Source organism: Trichechus manatus, unplaced genomic scaffold (assembly GCF_000243295.1).
Source record: "Trichechus manatus latirostris isolate Lorelei unplaced genomic scaffold, TriManLat1.0 scaffold00161, whole genome shotgun sequence".
Taxonomy (NCBI): Eukaryota; Metazoa; Chordata; class Mammalia; order Sirenia; family Trichechidae; genus Trichechus; species Trichechus manatus.
This window is the reverse complement of record NW_004444097.1, coordinates 238,723-258,055: the sequence shown is the minus strand read 5'-3', so window position 1 is coordinate 258,055 and position 19,333 is coordinate 238,723. Positions and strand designations below refer to the sequence as shown.

The 19,333-nt window shown below is 43.3% G+C and overlaps 1 protein-coding gene across 1 annotated transcript in view; it reads right to left on the bottom strand.

Moving 5' to 3' along the window:
• The window catches only part of SQOR (sulfide quinone oxidoreductase), a 49,936-nt gene that overhangs the window by 16,308 nt on the left and 14,295 nt on the right, over positions 1 to 19,333 (bottom strand). Inside the window, exons 2-4 of the mRNA XM_004386283.3 lie at positions 7,701 to 7,951; positions 5,500 to 5,670; positions 4,872 to 4,925 (exon numbers count right to left, since the gene is read on the bottom strand). Of these exons, the coding sequence (XP_004386340.1) occupies positions 4,872 to 4,925; positions 5,500 to 5,670; positions 7,701 to 7,934 (459 nt within the window). The 5' untranslated portion in view covers positions 7,935 to 7,951. The remainder of the gene's footprint in view (positions 1 to 4,871; positions 4,926 to 5,499; positions 5,671 to 7,700; positions 7,952 to 19,333) is intronic.

Sequence of the window (19,333 nt, the reverse complement as noted above, 5' to 3'; positions counted from 1 at the left end):
AGGAAGGGGGAGAGGGAGGAAGAAGGAGAGGGAGGAAGGGGAGAGGGAGGAAGGGGAAGAGGGAGGAAGGGGAAGAGGGAGGAGGGGAGAAAGGGAGGAGGGGGAAAGGAGGGGGGAAGGAGATGAGGAGAGGGAGGAGGGGAGAAGGAGGAAGGGGAGGGGGAGGAAGGGGAGAAGGACGAAGGGGGAGAGGGAGAGCGAGGAGGGGAGAGGGAGGTAGGGGGAGAGGGAAGAAGGCAGAGTCAGAGGGAGAGATTAGATGTGCTCCCCCTCTGGCTGCACAGTAACAGGCTGTACACCAAGGAGCCGTGCACTGTCCAGTCACACCAAGCAGACCAGTGAGCGGGGACATCTGTCTGCAGAGACCTCGGGAAACCAGTGTGAGAAAGAGACAGACAAGTGGACAGAGAGGGGCTGCCTGGGTTCCAATAGAACCCAGATCTGAGATCCAGTCCTTCCAATGTCTGCCTACATTCCTGCCATAGAGTTCCAGAAACACCTCAATATCCTCATATATAAATCCCCTTTATTTTAACACTAACCTGAGTAGTTCTCCAGTATCTGCAGTCAAAGAGTTCTAAATAACACAGTAACCGTGGTTAAATTACTTACCCTCTCCTAGCCTCAATCTCTAAATCTATTAAGTAAAGATAAAAATACCTACCTCACAAGGAGCTGTGAGCAATCAGTATTAGATTCCTAATGTGGTACAAAGCACAGACTCCATGATAATAGCCACTTTTAAATACGATTGTCTCTTGTTCTGCTGCAAGAGGCTGCTAAGAATTCTCAGCACTGGTCTCTTCAAACAGTGCTTCTCACATGGCATTGTGGGCTGTTTGGGAGACACTACCATGTAGATGCAGTCCCTAGGCAGTGCAAACAATTAACATCTCAGCTGTGAACCAAAAGGTAAAAGGTTCAGGTCCACCCAGACACACCTTGGAAAAAAGACCCAGTGATCTACTTCAAAAAAAATCATCCATTGAAAACCCTATGGAGCACAGTTCCACTCTGACACACATGGGGTCGCCATACTGGACAGCAACTGGTATGGTACTGGTATTGTATAGCTACACTGTCTTTGCATCACCAGTCAACACTGGTTGGGGCCTTTTTAAGATGTATGGACCTCCCAGAAGTAGTTGTAACTGGCACTTTTCTCCATATAGTCTAACCCATAGAGTTTGTCCTCTGTTACGTGAGACTCGTGAATCATGGCACCATGACTCAAACTATGTCACAACCTTCACACCAATCCATGGCTTCTCTGGACCTTTGCAGAACATATCCCAAGGCATTTTCACCTACCCCACCCTGCATATGTCATGATACAGGCTATACAGGAACACATTCCTTACTGAGCCAACTCAGATGAGATCCTCACCTGGATCACGTTCCTACAGCTTGTGACCTGGTGATCACTATGCTTTATGTGCTCAAGTTATTTATCCACAGTCCCCTACAAGCTTCTGGAAGTTATAATAAATATTAGACATTGTAATAAATACTCAATTATGTTTTAGAACAACAAACTGAATCTCACAACTGTCAGATAGCATATAGCTCCCTAGTTTGCAAAAGAGAGATCTAAGCAATTGCAAGGGTAGCATTTATATCATACCAGTCACTTTATATGAGAAACTCCAGCCTCTAAACAACAGAACCCAGAAGTGCTCACAGTGCCTGATGAGCTAATAGTGTTATGCCCTTAAAATCTGATATAGATTGAATTGCGTCACAAAAAAATATGTGTTGTAAATCCTAGCCTCTATGCCCTGGTGTCACAGTGGTTTAAGAGCTTGGCTGCTAACCCAAAGGTTAGCAGTTCGAATCCACCAGCCACTCTTGGAAACCCTATGGGGCAGTCCTACTCTGTTCTGTAGGGTTGCTATTAGTCAGAATCGATTCAACAGCATGGGGATGACTGTGGTTATAATCTCATTTGCGGATGGGTTGTCTTTATTATGTGAATGAAGCAGGATTAGTGTAGAGTGTGTCTTGAGTCAATCTCTTTTGAAATATAAAAGAGATTAAATAAGCAAGCAAGAGAAGAAGAGATGGGGGAAGAGATGTGCCAAGGCATATGAAGATCACCCAGGAGCAGAAGCTAAAAGAGACAAAGACCTTTCTCAAGAACCAACAGAAAGAAAGCCTTCCCCTAGAGCCAGTACCCTGAATTCAGACTTTTAGCCTCCTAAACTGTGAGAAAATAGATTTCTATTTGTTAAAGTCATCCACTTGTGGTAATTCTGTTATAGCAGCACTAGACAACTAAGACAGAATTTGGCACTGAGAAGTGGGGGTGCTGCTCTAACAAATACCTACAATGTGCAAGTGGCATTGGAATTGGGTAATGGGTGGAGGCTGGAAGAGTTTTAAGGTCTCTAATAGTAAAAGGGAGCCTTGGTGGCATAGTGGTTAAGAGCTTGGCTGAGAAACAAAAGGTTGGCAGTTCGAATCCACCAGCTGCTCCTTGGAAATTCTATGGGGCAGTTCTACTCTGTCCTATCGGCTCGCTATGAGTCAGAATCAACTTGACGGCAACACATTTGGTTTGGTTTAATAGTAAAAGCCTAGATTTCCTTGAAGAGACTGTTGGTAGAATTAGGGACATCAAAGGCAATTCTGGTGAGGGCTCAGAAGGAAGTGAGGAGAGCTACAGAGAACGTCTCTATCATCTTAGAGAATACGTATGACACCAACAACAGAATGTTGCTAGAAATGTGGACATTAAATGTGCTTCTGGTGAGGCTTTAAAAGAAAATGATGAACATGTGATTGGACAATGGCGGAAGGGCGATGCTTTTTATGCAGTCGCAAAGAACTTGTCTGAATTATGTTCAAATCTTTGGTGGAAGGTAGAACTTGTAAGTGATGAAGTTGGATATCTGGCTGAGGAGCTTTCTAAGCAAGATCTTAAAGGGACTGCGTGGTTTCTCCTTGCTGCTTGTAGGAAATGCGAGATGAAAGAGGTATACTTAAAAATGAACTGTGCAAAATGAAAACAAAACTTGAAGATTTGGAAAATTCTGTTGTACAAACTATGGACACGTGTCCTAGAATGTTCACCAAGGATGTGGCTACACAACCTTTTGTTAAGAGGTTAAGCCTGTGACTGATGAATCTAATCAGCTACGACAGCAAAAAACCCATCAGCTTAGATCAAAGGGGACTGAGAAAGAACGAAAGGGAAGAATGTATCTGCCCCTTGGAATTCTACAGGCAAGAAACAGGCCAAAGGAGCTTTATCTGTTGTCCTCCAAGAAAAGAAAAAGACCATCCCTGAAGCAGATCAGAGATCAGCAGAATTGTTGGAAGGAGCATGGGAAGCAGGGCTGCATCGGTTTCAAAAGGATGGAGTCACGGCCTTCTACGTTTAAGAGTCAGATCTTCACCAACTTTGTTCCAGAGTGTAGGGCTGCTGTTCATAAGTGCCAGAAGGATGGAGCCAGATCCACTGCCCAAAGCTGAGGGAGCAGGACTGTCATGCCCAAGGGGCAGAAGAACAGAGTCTGCCAGCACTGAGGGAGTGGGGTCACCACTCAGATGGACTAGGAGAATGGGGCCGCCCAAAGCCAAGGGAGCAGGCTTGCCCTCCCAGTGGGCCTGGAAGGCGGAGCTGAAGCCAAGAAGCCAAGGAGCCCCCACCCAGAATCCAGAGAGCATGGCCAACACCCAGAGTCTGGAAGGCAGGACTGTTGCCCAGATGGTTTCAGAGAAGAGAGGATTATTTTCAAGCCTTGAGAACTAATGTAAATTGTTCTGCTGGGCTTTGGACTTGCTTGATGCCCATTATCCCTTCTTTCCCTCCAACTTCTCCCATTTGTAATGGAAATATCCACCTTGTGCCTGTTCCACCATTGTACTTTGGAAACAGGTAACTTGTAGTCTAGATTTCACAAGTTCATAGATGAAGAGGAATTTTGCCCCAGGATGGAAAACACCTGAAGTCTCACCCGTATTTGATTTTGATGATTCAGAAGATGAGATGTTGGACTTGGAGCTGATTTAAGACTTTTGGGGTTATGCGATGGGGTGAATGTGTTTTGCATGTGGTAAGGGCATGAATTTTGGGGGGCCAAAGGGGGGAATGCTATAGATTGAATTGTGTCCCCAAAAAATATATGTTGTAAATCCTAGCCTCCATGCCTGTGGTTATAATCCCATTTGGGAATGGGTTGTCTTCGGTATGTGAATGAGGTAGGATTGATGTAGGCTGTGTCTTGAGCCAGTCTCTTTTGAGATATAAAAGAGATTAAACAAGCAAGCAAGAGAATCAGAGACGGGGAACAGAGATGCCGATGCACATGAAGATCGCTCAGGAGCAGAAACTAAAAGAGACGAGGACCTTCCTCCAGAGCCAACAGAAAGAAAGCCTTCCCCTAGAGCCAGCACCCTGAATTCAGACTTCCAGCCTCCTAAACTGTGAGAAAATAAATCTCTGTTTGTTAAAGCCATCCATTTGTGATATTTCTGCTATAACAGCACTACATAACTAAGACAGTCTGCTTAAGAATTCATACTCTAAGTCTTACTTCCAAGGTAAAATCTAATCTTTAATACAGCCAACTCAGTCCTACATAGAAAGGCAGTTTTCCTAGAAGTGTAAAAAAGGCTGCTATTTTGCAACAATTACCATTAGGGCATGGGCATGCTGAACTCTAATTAAAGCTGAAAGCTAGAACATAAATTATCATTGATGGACTCTTAGAAACTTTTTTTAAAGCACAAAAAGACTTCTGAGAAGTAAAACTAGAAGAGGATTTCTTACAACTCCTTCCTGTCAAATTAATATAAAACAACTAAGTGCAGTGTTTGATCTTGGCATAAATAGGCCAATGGAACATAGAAACAGTTTAAAACAGTACCTTCTCGTAGTGCAGCTGGATTCCAAGGGCAATAATAAGATATTTATAGGAGATCTGCAACACAAAACAATGTCATTTTAAATCAGTACCCAAGAAGCAGCAGCCCGAGGGCCGACTCAGGCCTCAGATGTGCACGGCCAACATGCGCTTCACTTTTGCAGTGTGGGTGACTTGGGGCTGTGGGTGGTGAGCAGGCAGGAAGAGAGGGATGCACGTTCCAGCCTACCATTGTGCCCCCCACCCCCACCCCCATGCTCTCTTGCCTCACATCTCACTGCTTCACAGATATCTAGCAATCTGCCCGGCCCCTGAAACCTTGGGACTCCTGTATTTTTACACAGTGGAGAATGATAGCAGAGAAGCTACATTTATTTGGGCAGTACTTGTATTAACACTTTTTCATGTTGAGGGGTAGGAGAATGACTTCCTAATCTTAAGAGACAATCACTTCCTTTAAAATCCACGGTGTAATATGTGAATCCCAAGCAAAACTGACTTATCATATGGATTAGACCAATATTATCATTGGGAAACTGCTATTTTGAGAGTCATTGGAAAGAATGTGATGCAGTGTACTTGATTTAATGATCTGTATGGGATGGAAAAGTCCCCTCTTCGATTCTGTTACCTCCTTGCCATTGTCTGTGTGGATGCAGTTCTTGTCTGGGCTAAGTTCAACCACTCTCGCTTTGATCCATTCTACTCCAGACGGAATCACACTCGCCGTGGGACGACCAGATGAGGACAACTGTTTGGCACCAGCACCGACCAGCGTCCAGATTGGCTGGTAAAAATGTTTCTGAGAAACAGAGTATTTGGAGATTCATTTCAATTTGAGGCTGATCAAAATGCTCATATATAAAGATACATGAGCTAGACTCTCTCAATTACTCCCTTCTGACCCTTGGAGCATGGCATAGAAGTCTCCACGTCAGTTCCCCCCTACTGGTGTCTCCTATTATGTTAAGTTCTGAAAGACAGTCACCCAACCATACGAATTTCTGGCAAGGTCTTAAAAAAAAAGTTGTAAACTATCTTTAGCAACCATTGTATTACTTATCACTGAAAGTTGATTTCCTGTTTAATATGTACATTCTATATATACACATATATATATACATACATGTTATCGGTATATTTGTATGCAAAAGTAGAAAAAAACTCCAGCCCAGCAGTCTAAATATGGCTCCTCAGAAGTATGTAGGGACTATGGGAAGCCTAGAAAGTTTTCAGCCGCTTCTTGAAGATCCTCGTAACCTCATTAACTTCCAACTGTATTTCCAAAGCCCACTGGGAAGTGCACACACTCCCTATTAGTCCCCCTCTCCTTTCTCAGAGGTCTTACACCCAAAGTCTGTAAGGACCAGATCCCACCTCACAAAGCAACATATGCCCACACTTTCACTGTTTTCTGGAGTTTTCTTGTTAGATCCACTCTTGATCTTAGTCGTGAAAGTTTTAGACTCAGTGGCAAGGACAGATTGGTTAAGTGGCCTCTCAGAATTCCATCTCACTCATGGAGTGGACTAGGGGACCCAAGAGCTCTCAACATTGCCAAAGTGCTTCAAAGTAGTAGGACAGGACTGCTGTGAAGGGGACGTGAGGAATGACTTTGCAAGCTCCCTTCAGCCAATAATGATCAAAAAGGAGAGGAGGAGGGATCACCAGTTGTGAGAATTCATCCATTTCAAGGCCATCTTGAACAGGAAGCAGAATGAAAACAACAAGCTCAGGATTTTTTATATATTGAACAAGCATGAGCTCCAGCAATCATTAAACCAGGCACAGGAGGAAAAATGCCAAAGTCTGAGCCATTGGCTGCTCCTCCGCCTTCCCTGAGGCCCCAGAGACTGCTGTGTGTGCGTCCTCACAAGGCAGGTCAGATGTTATTCTGGCCTCCTGAATTGTGTCCAGTCCCTCAGAAGAGCTGGTTTCATGACAAAGAGAAGTCCCACTGGGAGGCCTGCCCATGGGTTGGTCATGATACACTATACACCAGAGAGAATGTCCACCTGATATAGCTTACAGATCATTCTTACTGAAAATGTTGTCACTGAATTGAAGAGACACTTAAAAAGGAAAGTGACACAGAGCACCCTCTAGCCTCCCCTGAGAACACAGAGAAGGAACAGGTGATTACAACAAAGCCCAGCTAGTCTATTCAATACTGGGGGACATCTCGAAATGGATGCCCTTTTTGCCTACCCCCACTCGCACCTAAACAGGCACTGAATCCATTTTGCTCTTCCCTCCCAAGGACACACCTCCCAGCTGGCGCATGTCTAGTTCCTTGGGAAACAGGCAAACTGCCAAAGGCCTGAATATTTTTCTGAAGTTTTTGGACAATCTTAAAATGTTTCTCATGAAATAGTGCCTTACAGACACTTCCCAACCTAGTCTTCCCTTCTACTGACTGCTACCTTTTTCTGCCTTATAACTCGTTCTCTTCCTTGCTCCATCTTCCCTGACCCCTGTTACTTGCACTTAAATTTCTCAAACCCACTGACTCCTTTCCAGAGGGTCTTATGTCTGATCCTACCTGGAGAGGGGATGAGGAGATGGGGGAGATGGAACTTCAAGTTCTTCCAGGCAGGAACAGAGATAAGAAAGTAGAATGGCGATCGATTTTCTCCTGGACATGGGATTAGGGGTGGGAAGGGAACACAGAAAGCCTCTGCTTTCTCCCAATCCTATTGGACATGCTGCTTCTTGTGCCCAGAAGAAGCACTAGCATGAAGTCCCAGTGCCTGACAGTTATCCCACCCCATCCCTTCCTAACACACATGCACGCACATGCACACACTCACCCACTCAACAGAGGAGACTTACCTCACTGGGCTCAACAACGGCCACATTCTCTGCACCGACTTTCCTCTTCATGCGGGCGGCCATGGTGATGCCACCACTGCCCCCACCCAGCACCAGCACCTCATAGTGGTTCTTGGCTGCACAGCTGGCTCCTGTATGCAGCTGAAGTGGGCCAGCCTGTGGGGTGCCCAGCCTGAGGAAGCAGGCAAAGAGCCGAGTGCAGGAGCCAGATACCACGGGGACCAGCGGGGTCATCTTTAGGGTGGGTCAGGCTAAAAGGGAACAGGCAAGGTTATGAATGCTAAGGAAGGGATCACTATGGTACCAGAGCATTTTCGTTCAGGGAGGAAGGGGAGGCCAAGATCCAGCCAGCTCCAGCTGCTGCCCTCAATCTCCTCTCGAGACCATTTTCTCCTTTGGCTACGTTCCCATTGTCTCCTAGGAGAGCTCGATTAATAGCTAACAATTAGCTAAATTTTCCATTTCCCCTCTTCCTCCTTCTTTTAAGCTATCTAAAACTCATTGCCGTCGAGTTGATTCCAACTCATAGCAACCTTATAGGACAGAGTAGAACTACCCCACAGGGTTTCCAAGAAGCAGATGGTGGATTCGAACTGCCGACCTTCTGGTTAGCAGCCAGTCTCTTAACCACTGTGCCACCAGGGTTCCTCAAGCTACCTAGGATGCTACTATAAAGAAGCCCTGTTGGTGCAGTGGTTAAAGTGCTCAGCTGCTAATGAAAGGTCAGTGGTTCAAACCCACCAGGAGAAAGATGTGGCAGTCTTCTTCTGTAAAGATTACAGCCTTGGAAACCCTACAGGGCAGTTTTACTCTGTCCTATAGGGTCACTATGAGTCAGATTCAACTTGACAGCAATGGGTTTGGGTGTTTTGAGGGGGTTGGGATTCTGTTATAGGACCCTGGGTGGCACAAATGGTTTGCGCTCAACTACTAACCTAAAAGTTGGCAGTTCAAACCTACCCAGCAGCACTGTGGAAGAAAGGCCTAGTGATCTGCTTCTGTAAAGTTTACAGCCAAGAAAACCCTATAGAGCAGTTCTACTCTGTAACACAGGAGAATTGACTCAATGGCAATAGGTTTGGGTTTTTTTGTTTGTTTTTGGTTTAGGATGTTGTTTGAACCAGGTATCCCCCACCCTTTAAGTTCCTCCTAATAGTTTGTCTGTAGCCATCCCTGTCTACCCATAAAATCTAGGGCATCATCTGATGTATCCAGCAGCTACCCATTCTCCTCTCAGGCACACTCCTCAACGCTTTCTTTGGCTTTTCAGTCCATCAGTCCACAGATAGAGACTGTATAATTCCGGCCATAAGGGCACCTGAGACCTTGCAGAAACAGGAGTAGTCCAGCAAGAAACCCACTGTTCAGGACCCACCTTCTGAACTCAGAGTTCATGCCAAAGCCTCAGTCCCACTGAGAGGCAGGCCTCCTGGTTCTGTGCCAGGAGCATGCAATTTAATCAAATCACTGGATGCAGAAATGCAAGCAAAGGCCCTCCACACCTTCAGCAATTTCAACTAGATGATAAAAAAGCCATAAAGAAGCCCTGCCTGGTATCATAAAGTTATATTTTATGTACATAATCTGCACATGCTGCTGACTGGTCTTTTGTTATATCCAATTCAGTAAGTGATTTCTCCTTAATAGTTTTTCCCAGAGATACCCTTTACTTTTACTACTCTGAGCAGTGAGGAAATTAAAGCTTCCCAAAGACTGGTTTTTGCTTCACCCTGTCCGTAGAATTGGCCTCATATCTAGGATGTCATCTGCTTGGTATCACCGGAAGGGCCCAGACTCAATATCTCCTTCTCTGTACGTTACATTGCTCCAAATCCGCCATTATGGTTAGTCCTTTGGGTGAAATACTGCTCCAGGAACTCTTTACTAAAATGCAAATACCCAGGTGGGAAATAACGCTTTTAGCTGCTAAGGTTGCTAACTTCTTAATGGAAATAATCTAATTATATCATTTTCTCTACTTTCTAGAGAAGAGGATGGCTCCATGAGGGAATTAGAGAAAGGTGAGAAGGGAGAAAGGGCTGTAAAAGGAAAGGCTCTGGGGGAAGGGGAAACAACGGCGGTGAGAGTGGGAAGGAGGAGCCAGGGGCGTTAATTTTAATTAAAATTAACTCTGTTCCAGAGTTTCGGCACCTCTGACCTTGTCCGAAACATTTCAGATCTGAAAAGCAACCCAGAGCTGAGGGAGGAGCCTTGGGAGGCCCACAATAAGGCGAGTAGGCTGGTTCATTATTGCTGCCAGTTTAAAATTAGTACACACCCTCAGAAAACAACATTTATCATCCTTCAACCTTGTATTTCCATTTCTGGGAATCGAGTCTAAGGAAATAATCTGTAATATTGAAGAAGAAGTGGGAAAAAACTATCACAAAGATGTTTCTCATACTTATTCATAATATGGTCAATCCTCAATTAACTGGTCTGTGGGTTGGACCTGATTACATTTCTGGGGACAGAAAAAACAACTCTAGGCTCTGCACAGATCAGGGAAGGTGCTGGTCCCGACTGATTAAGCCAAGGTTAATCTATGATTATTTCAATCTAATATGGTTGGGGGAAGGGTAGGCAGAGCAGCCTGAATGGCAAAATATTGGGGTAAGATTAAGTAAAATATGGTTACACACAATGACTTGTGTTGCCTTTTAAAATTATATTTCCAAAGACAATATAAAATGCTTATGTTATGATCAGGATACAAGTTGAAAATACAATATGATCTCAACTATGCAAAAGGAAATGCATAGGAAAAACAAGATAGCCAAAGTTAACAGTGGGTGAGTGGTTTCCTCTGGGTTGTAGAATAATGGGTGGTTTTGATTTCTTCTGCTTTTCTGCATTTTATAAAAATTTCTATCATATTCGAGGGCAAGTCAAAAAGTATTGCTACGAGGGTTCCAGTTCATACAGTTCCAAACCAAATGTGTTTAGACATGTCTCCATGAGCAGTATGGCCGCAGATAAGTTCTCTCAGTAATACACTTGTCTTACTCTCGTTAGGGTGCCTTCAAAAAAAGGATACTTTTTGTGCCTTGCATAAAAATGATTTTGAGGTCAGGGCTAATATCAAATTTTTAACAAAACTCAGGTGGACACCTTCCCAAATCATTGAAGCTTTGCAACCAGTTTATGGGAATGCTGCCCCACATAAAACAGCAGTTTTTAGATGGATCAAGCATTTTCAGGAAGGTTGGGAAGAACTCAAAGATGAGCCAAGAGAGGGAAGATGCTCAGAAGTTCATGGCAACTGTTTTTTGGGGATCCCAAAGGTATAATCTTGGTAAATTTTCTCAAAGGACACAGGACGTTCATGGGGGCTTATTATGAAGAAGTTTTAAGAAAACTGCACTGGTGAGAAAAAGGCCAGGAGAGTTGCACCAAGGAATCTTTTTCCATCACAACAATGCACCTGCTCATTCTTCAAGGGTAGCAAGGGCTGTCCTATGAGAATTTCACTGGGAAACCTTACCCCATCCACCCTACAGCCCTAATGTTGCCCCTTCAGGCTTCTTTTTGTTCCCAAAACTCAAAGAACATTTAAAAGGAACACAATTTCAGTCCCTTGAGGACACCAAAACTGCCGTTTTGACGTGGTGTAAATAGAAGAGCATAGAATTCTTCGGAAAAGGGCTAGAGAGATGGAAACACCGCCTTCAGAGGTGTATAGACCTAGATGGAGGATATGTCGGGAATCGATAGCTTCACATTTTAATATTTTTGTTTAATAAAGATTTCTATGATTTTGTAGCTACACTATTTGATTTACCCTTGTACATATATTAATCTTATACTCATAAAATATTTATTTTAATTATAATAACTAAACGTATTAAGTGCTTTACACAAATAAGCATTTAACTTAAGAGTTGGCTACCATTGTCATACCCGTTTTACAGATGTTAAAATTGAGGCAGGGAGCAGTGACTCTCTCTAGGTCATGCAGCCTGTAAGCAGTGGACTGTGATTTGAACCCAGGCACTCTGGTGCCAAAGCCTCAGCTTTAAACCACTATGCCCTATTATTTATGATCTTTAAACAACTACGTATCAACAACAACAAAAATGCTTATGAGATAATGTTAAATGCAAAAAAAGTCCACACTTTCCAGAATATAGAAACCGTTTTTCCATGATACTGTCATCTATATCTTAGACCCATGGGAAGAGCTTAAAATATATATTGTGTTATACTGAAAGAAAATTTACCAATTGTTAACAATGACTTTGGAAGGACTATGATTGATTTTTTTCTTCTTCTTTCTGTTTCTTGGTTTTTTCCAAGTTTTCTTTAATGAACCTTACATTTTAATTTTTTCTTAATTCAGTTTGTTTTTTTTTTTTTTTTTTTTTTTTTGAGGTTGAGGAATGGAGGTAATCAGCAAGTAGGGTATTGCTGTTTGGTTCGGAAGGAAGAAGAAATTGTACAGCGAATACACAGTCGCATCCTGCCTTTCTTTCTAGGTGTCCTCAGAATGACAGAATCACAACAAAACTCCTCACTTCCCAGAAAAGGCAAACTATTTTCTCATGGCCCAGACATCTATATCTTAGCTCCATCAACCAACAGAAAGAGTTAAAAAAAAAAAAAAAAAAAAAGACCACCTATCTAGGAGGTAGATCTATCTAGAAGTGGCCTAGCTAAGTTTCTGGTCTCCAGCTACCTCATTTGTCTTAGTTATCTAGTGCTGCTATAACAGAAATACCACAAGTATTTGGCTTTAACAAACATAAATATATTCTCTCATAGTTTAGGAGGCTAAAGTCCAAATTCAGGGCTCCAGCTCCAGGGGAGGCTTTCTCTCTCTATCAGCTCTAGGGGAAGGTCCTGGTCATCAATCTTCCCCTGGTCTAGGAGCCTCTCAGTGCAGAGACCCCACGTCCAAAGGACACGCTGTGCTCGTGGCACTTCTTGCTTGGTGGTATGAGGTCCCCCGTCTCTCTGCTAGCTTCTCTTTTTTATATCTCAAAAGAGACTGATTCATGATACAACCTAATCCTGTAGATTGTGCCCTGCCTGGTTAACATCACTGCTTCTAATCCTGCCTCATTAATATCAGAGAGATTAGGCTTTAGAACACATAGGACAATTAGATCAGATGACAAAATGGAGGACAATCACACAATACTGGGAATCATGACGTAGCCAAATTGACACACATTTTAGGGGGACACAATTCAATTCATAACACCATCTGAGGTTATCTGACCTCCTAGTTCCCTTCCAGCCTAACACCCCATGGTTCGTCTCTTGAAAGAGGAAGCTGTTATGCAAATATTTTTCTCACTCAGCCAAGAAGACTAGTTTCTGTTTTATTTCAGCAGTTATCTGTAACCCATTTCTGGATTTAACATTTGTAAACACAAAGTCCTTTGAACCAGTTTTATCAGCTTCATTAATAACATCCACAAAGTGGAATGCCCAGGACTTTGCAATCAAATTTCACTTTTGAGCTATAAACAATTTCAAAAACACAAAAGAATGTGTTAAAGGAAATACCCCAAGTTTCAAAATCCCTAGCTCCTACCACCAGAAAATCTTGATCATTCTCTCAATCTAACGGTGTAACATTATCTAAACTTTCAGATCAGAAAGGCCAGAACCATAATCTAATGCTGTTTGTGTAGAAAGTGAGGCATGATACAACGCCAAAGACTAGAAACAACCCAGGGCAACAACGCAGAGTCATTATTTTTTATATCCTACTTTGGAACCAACAGGAATTCCTGATCTAAGCCAACGCTACATCAACAACTAAAAAACAGACAATTGAAGGAAGCAACAGTCACACAATCTTAACAACAGAAGGCTAAAGGCAAAAACAAAGGCCAAACTTGACCCTGAAGTTGCAGAAAACCTCTGTCAACAAAATAACTAAAAAGCATAAATCTAATGTGGCTTCTTAGTCTCCTCAGAAGGTAGCCTTAACTGTATACACTTGTGAGGTTAAGAAATAAAAATTAACTACCAATGATACAGGAGCTCCGCTAGTGCAGTGGATAAGCACTCAGCTGCTAACTGAAAGCTGGTGGTTTGAACCCACCAGCCACTCCATGGGAGAAAGATGTGGCAGTCTGCTCTCATAAAGATTACAGCCTTGGAAACCCTGTGGGACCATTCTACTCTATCCTATAGGGTTGCTATAAGTTGGAATTGACTCGATGGCAATGGGTTTGGTTTTTTGGATTTACCAATGATACAGAAGAATGTGGCCACTTACTGTCTATATTTTGACAAGGTAGAACACACACACACAAACACACTGTGAAAAAAATCAATAAATGAGGCAAATTTAATTTTCATTTAGCAAGTGGCACATGTAACACATTTTACAATTAAGTAATGTCATGATTTTAATCCTAAATATATTGAATGCCTCCTTCAAAAGATCAAAATAAATGCTTTCATTTATCTACGACCTACCTGGAGAAGTAAAAATCCCTGTTGATTGTCTGCGAGAAAAGAAAGCTGCCTGGGCATCTCCTATTTACATCACTGGCCACTGGCTCCAGGCCCTGGTCTAAACAGGTCTTGGGAGTCTGCACCTTTCCACAGCCACCCTTCCTGGACAAGCAGTGCAGATGGCCTGTGTCAAAAGCTCCCTAATCTCATGTCATGTGACACGCCACGCACTGGGTTGTGAGAAGCTATGACACCTGGCTGAGTTCAAAAAGAGCTCGCCTCTAAGCAAAAGAATAAGCAGGGTTTGTTAGGGTGTTCCCAAACGTCTGTCAAGCCAACGAGGCTCATTGTCAACCTTTCAGCAATTTTGCTTTTAAGGAGACTGTCGGTCGTTTTCGTACGGTTCACAGTTGTTTTATCTCAAGCCTACAACAAGCTGGGCCCTCTTTGCTTTGGGTCTCAGTCACCACGGGGCCAGCCTTTAACAGATGGTTTTTGTAGAACGCTTCCAAAACCAAAGAGGAAAGCAGACGACAAACACCTTCCAGCTCTTCACCACCCTCCCCGTTCCTCCTACCAGGCCTCTCAGTCACCAGCTTCCCTGGGTCAAGCTTACTCTGAAATGTGTGTTCCAATGGTCTGGATCCCTGTGGGTTCCAATCTCTGAAGCATAAGTAAGCCCCATCTACCCAGCATGGTCAGGCTTACTCCAAGTGTCCGGGTGGTGAGACTCCTGGAACACTCCTTTTCTTCCACTCGATCCTCCTGCGTGGGCTTTATAAACCAGTGCCATAACCAAACCAGTTGCTATCAAGTCAGTTGCAACTCACAGCGACCCTATGTGCCAGAGCAGAACTGTGCTCCATGGGGTTTTCAGTGACTGACTCATCGGAAGTAAATCACCAAGCCTTTCTTCCAAGCAGCCTCGAGGTGGACTCGAACTTCCAACCTTTTGGTTAGCAGCAATCAGAGTTAACCATTTGCACTACCCAGGGAATCCTGGGCTTTATAGGCCTATTTAATTAAATTAGCACTAAGGCTATCATTAGCTATGTGTACTTCTCTTAATTGAACTATTTCCAGAGGGCAGGATTTGACTAGAAAAAGTAAAGAAACTATGATCATAATAATAGCTAACATTTATTGAGTTACTAGTTTACTAGTTGCATTTTACCTGTGTCTCAAGAATCTTCACAACAACTCTAAGAAGGAGGTGTTAACATCCCCATTTTACAGATGAGAAAATTGAGGCTTACAGTAAGGTTAAAGAACTTGCCTAAGGTCACATCACTAATTAAGGACAGAGCTTACTTCAAACTGTTTGACCCCTTGCTTGAGTTCTCACGGTGGCGAGGCCAAGAGCTAATTCAGGACAAATGCCTACAAGCTAAACTTGATTTTCACTCCAAATTAAAACAGCTTTATTGAGTCCCATGGAATGGGATGGCAGGGAACATATGGCAGGAAATTTTAGCTTGCTAAATAAGTTGAAAAGAAAATCTAAGATGGGGGTAGGTAAGGTGCAATAATAGCATTGATATAATTTTTAAGAGTCTTTGTCTTTCAGGAATATACACTGAGACTTTTACAGTTGAAATGATTTGGATTTTGCTTCAGAATATCACAAGAGGTTGAAGTGAGTGAGGGTGTAAATGAAACAAGATTGGCCGTGAGTAGATAATAATGTGAAGCCAGCTGATGGGTACACAGGGGTTCCTTATGGTATTCTATTTTTGTATATGTTGGAATTTTCCACAATAAAAAGTTAAAATGGATGAGTGAATGAAATAGCAAAAAAAAAAGGTGTGTCACAGCTGACACTGGCTTTGCTCTACAGACACTGAAATGTTAAACCAAACCAAACCAAACCAAACTTGTTGCCATCTGACTCAATTCTGACTCACAGCGACCCTATATGACAGAGTAGAACTGCCCCACAGGGTTTCCAAGGAGTGGCTGGTGGATTCGAACTGCCGACCTTTTGGTTAGCAGCCATAGTCTTAACTATTGCGCTATATAGGGGTTCCTTATGGTATTCTATTATTGTATATGTTGGAATTTTCCACATTGAAAAGTTAAAATGAATGACTGAATGAAATAGCAAAAAAAAAAGTGTGTCAGAGCAGACATTGGCTTTGCTCTGTGGACACTGCAATGTTAAGGTCTGGGTGTATTTCAAGAAAGAGCAAGACAAACACAACTTATAATCATATATGCAGAAAGCGTTACAATTCACAGTGCCCACACTTGAGCCCACGCTTGAGGTATTGCTACAACTTTACAAAAGGGGAAACTGAGGCTCAGAGAGGTGAGGTCACACAGTGAGTTAGGAGCAGGGCCTGAGCTAGAATGAGTTCTTTCTGCATACAGCAACTTTTTCTGAAAGCCCTTTGCAGAAGCAACAGAAACATTAGCAGGAGCTAGAGATTCAGAGGTGGGGAAGCTCCCAGCCTGAACTTCTCCCAGCTCCAGATCTCAGGACGGCCTGTCTGCTTGGACAAGGCAGGGCCAAGTGGCCCCACACACCTTCTCCCAGAGGGGCAGGCCTCTCGGAAAGGGCAGATCCAGGTTTGACGGGCAATAAAGCCTGTACAATTGGTGGGGGGCGGGGGGCTGCTTTAAGAAAAAGAAAACAAAATTGCAAATATAAAATTAGGTACAAAACTTAATATTTATCTAGAATGAGAAAAGAAATCACAACAATTGCCTGGAGACTTGATGATTCAGGACCTTTTCTTCTAAGTTCTCTTCTAGGCAATTTATCAGAAATACTTACAACCTGGCTTGCCCGCCCCTCCTGGAACACTCTGCAGCTCCCTGCACTCACAGGCCCTGTGCAAGAGAGGCCTGCCCGGAAGCTTAAGCTTTGTTTCTGGGTAAATCCACCTTCGGTGCCTACAGCACTTCCCTAGGACACTCTGCTCGCCCACCGTCATGGATTGAATTGTGTCCCCCAAAATATGTGTCAACTTGGTTAGGCCATGATTCCCAGTATTGTGTAGTTGTCCACCATTTTGTGATCTGATGTGATTTTCCTATGTGTTGTAAATTCCAATCTCTGCTTGTGGTTAAATGAGGCAAGATTAGGTTATGTAAAAGCGGATTAGGGTGGAATATAACACTCTTACTCAGGTCACATCCCAGATCCGATGTAAGCGGAGTTTCCCTGGGGTGTGGCCTGCATCACCTTTTATCTTACAAGAGTTAAAAAGGGAGAGAAACAAGCAGAGAGGTGGGACCTTCTGCCACCAAGAAAGAAGCCCTGGGAGCAGAGTGCATCCTTTGGACTCAGGGTCCCTGCACTGAGAAACTCCTAGACCAGGGGGAGATTGATGACAAGGACCTTCCCCCAGAGCTGACAGAGACAGAAAACTTCCCCTGGAGCTAGTGCCCTGAATTCAGACTTCTAGCCTCCTAAACTGTGAGAGAATAAATTTCTCTTTGTTAAAACCATCCACTTGTGGTACTTCTGTTATAGCAGCACTAGATGACTAGGATACCCACCCTTAAGGAATTCGCTGAACAAGGAAGCGCCTCCTTATACCAGCCCCGAGCTTTACCAAGCCGCTCCCACATAACATACCTGCTTTGGGCAATCTGAAACTCGATCACAATCCCTATTGTGAAACTTGTTCATCACTGCCCTGCACCAGGCTCCTGGGTGCCGGCACTGTACTAGGGCTCCAGGTGGGCACAGACATCCCCATTTTACGACCAGGTAAAGTGAGGCTGAAGGAGACTGGTCACATCCTCAAGGCCACACAGCCAGTAAAGAACAAAACCAGCATTCCAACTGGAAGGAACAGGAAGGAGCAAGGGAGGGAACCAAAGCAAACATGATCACTTTCTCTGTTATATGGAGGACACTCCCAGGACACTCCCTTCAGCCTGTTATTTAAACTGTAAAAGGGCAGGTCCAAATCTGGAAAAATATCAGGAAAGAAATTGTTACTGTCCCTGGATTAGCAGTGCTTTGGGTGCCAGGAAAACGCCAAACATTGCCCTATACATGCTATGGGGCATGATCTCATCTTAATCTGAAGTACGTACCAATAATGTACGCAAAACACGCCTAGCATCTATCTCGGCACTGGATTAGACAGTTTGTGAAAGCAGGAAGGCAACTGACTGCCTCCCCTTCCTGGAGATACTGTGAGTCCTATGTTAAAATGCATGTACCAAGTGTTCAGACAGACGGAAGATTTTACATGTTTATCAAATTTTTGCTGAGCTCCTTCTCCTTACATATCCACTGAACTGTCAGGTGGCATTTAGCATGCAATTTAATCGCATATTACTGTAGAATACTGTAATTATCTGGGTGGTTGGGCCAAATTTTTGCAGCTAAATAACAGTTCCAGTATGATTCCCTAACGCAATGATTACTCTGGAAGAATAAAGCACCTGGCCTTCCTTTGCTCTGTCAACTATACCACCCACCCCATGGGGCCTTGAGCTATCTTTTTCACCAAGGCAAGTTTTCACATCTCTTTTATTCATTTCACCTTGATAGAGAGGGAAATGTCATCAGGCAGAGATGCTTGGAAAGATGCTCAAGGATTGGGTTTTCTGCAGGGTATGTATGAAAATGCAGGTTTATGCCAATACTGAACTTGTCACAAACATACAGTGACCAAATTTTCAGAACTGAAAATCCGGACACACAATCTAAGCTATACTTTTATTTACAGATTTTATTTCCTGCACAAAATGTATACAAATTAAATTACTATGCATATATCAGTGTATCATTACGGAAAGAATTACGTGAACTCTGCTGCTGCTTAAGATATGTTTCCACGAGCATTCCATTAGTGTCTGCTACATATAAGGCCCTGTGCTGATAGACAGAGACTGTCCCACTCAGCCCTGGTCACATTCCCAGGCTATTAGCTTTGGGCACTAGGGGAAGAACAGCAGAGCTTGCCAGTTGCTGATAACACAGGCCAAGGGCAAGGGGAGCCAAATTTCAGGGGAAAGTTTTTTAAACATTACGAGGTCTAATTTAAATATTTACATGTTGAAAATAAACCATGAAAAGAGCTAAAAGAAAAATTAAGTGGACATTTATGTCATCTCTGAGTAAAATAAAAACTTCCTTAGCACAACACCAAAGATGTAAATCAGAAAGAATATCAATGATTTGAATACTGTAAAATATTTTTTAAATTTTTCTGCAAGTTAGTCTCTGTTTTCTCCCTCCCTCTGCATACAACCTG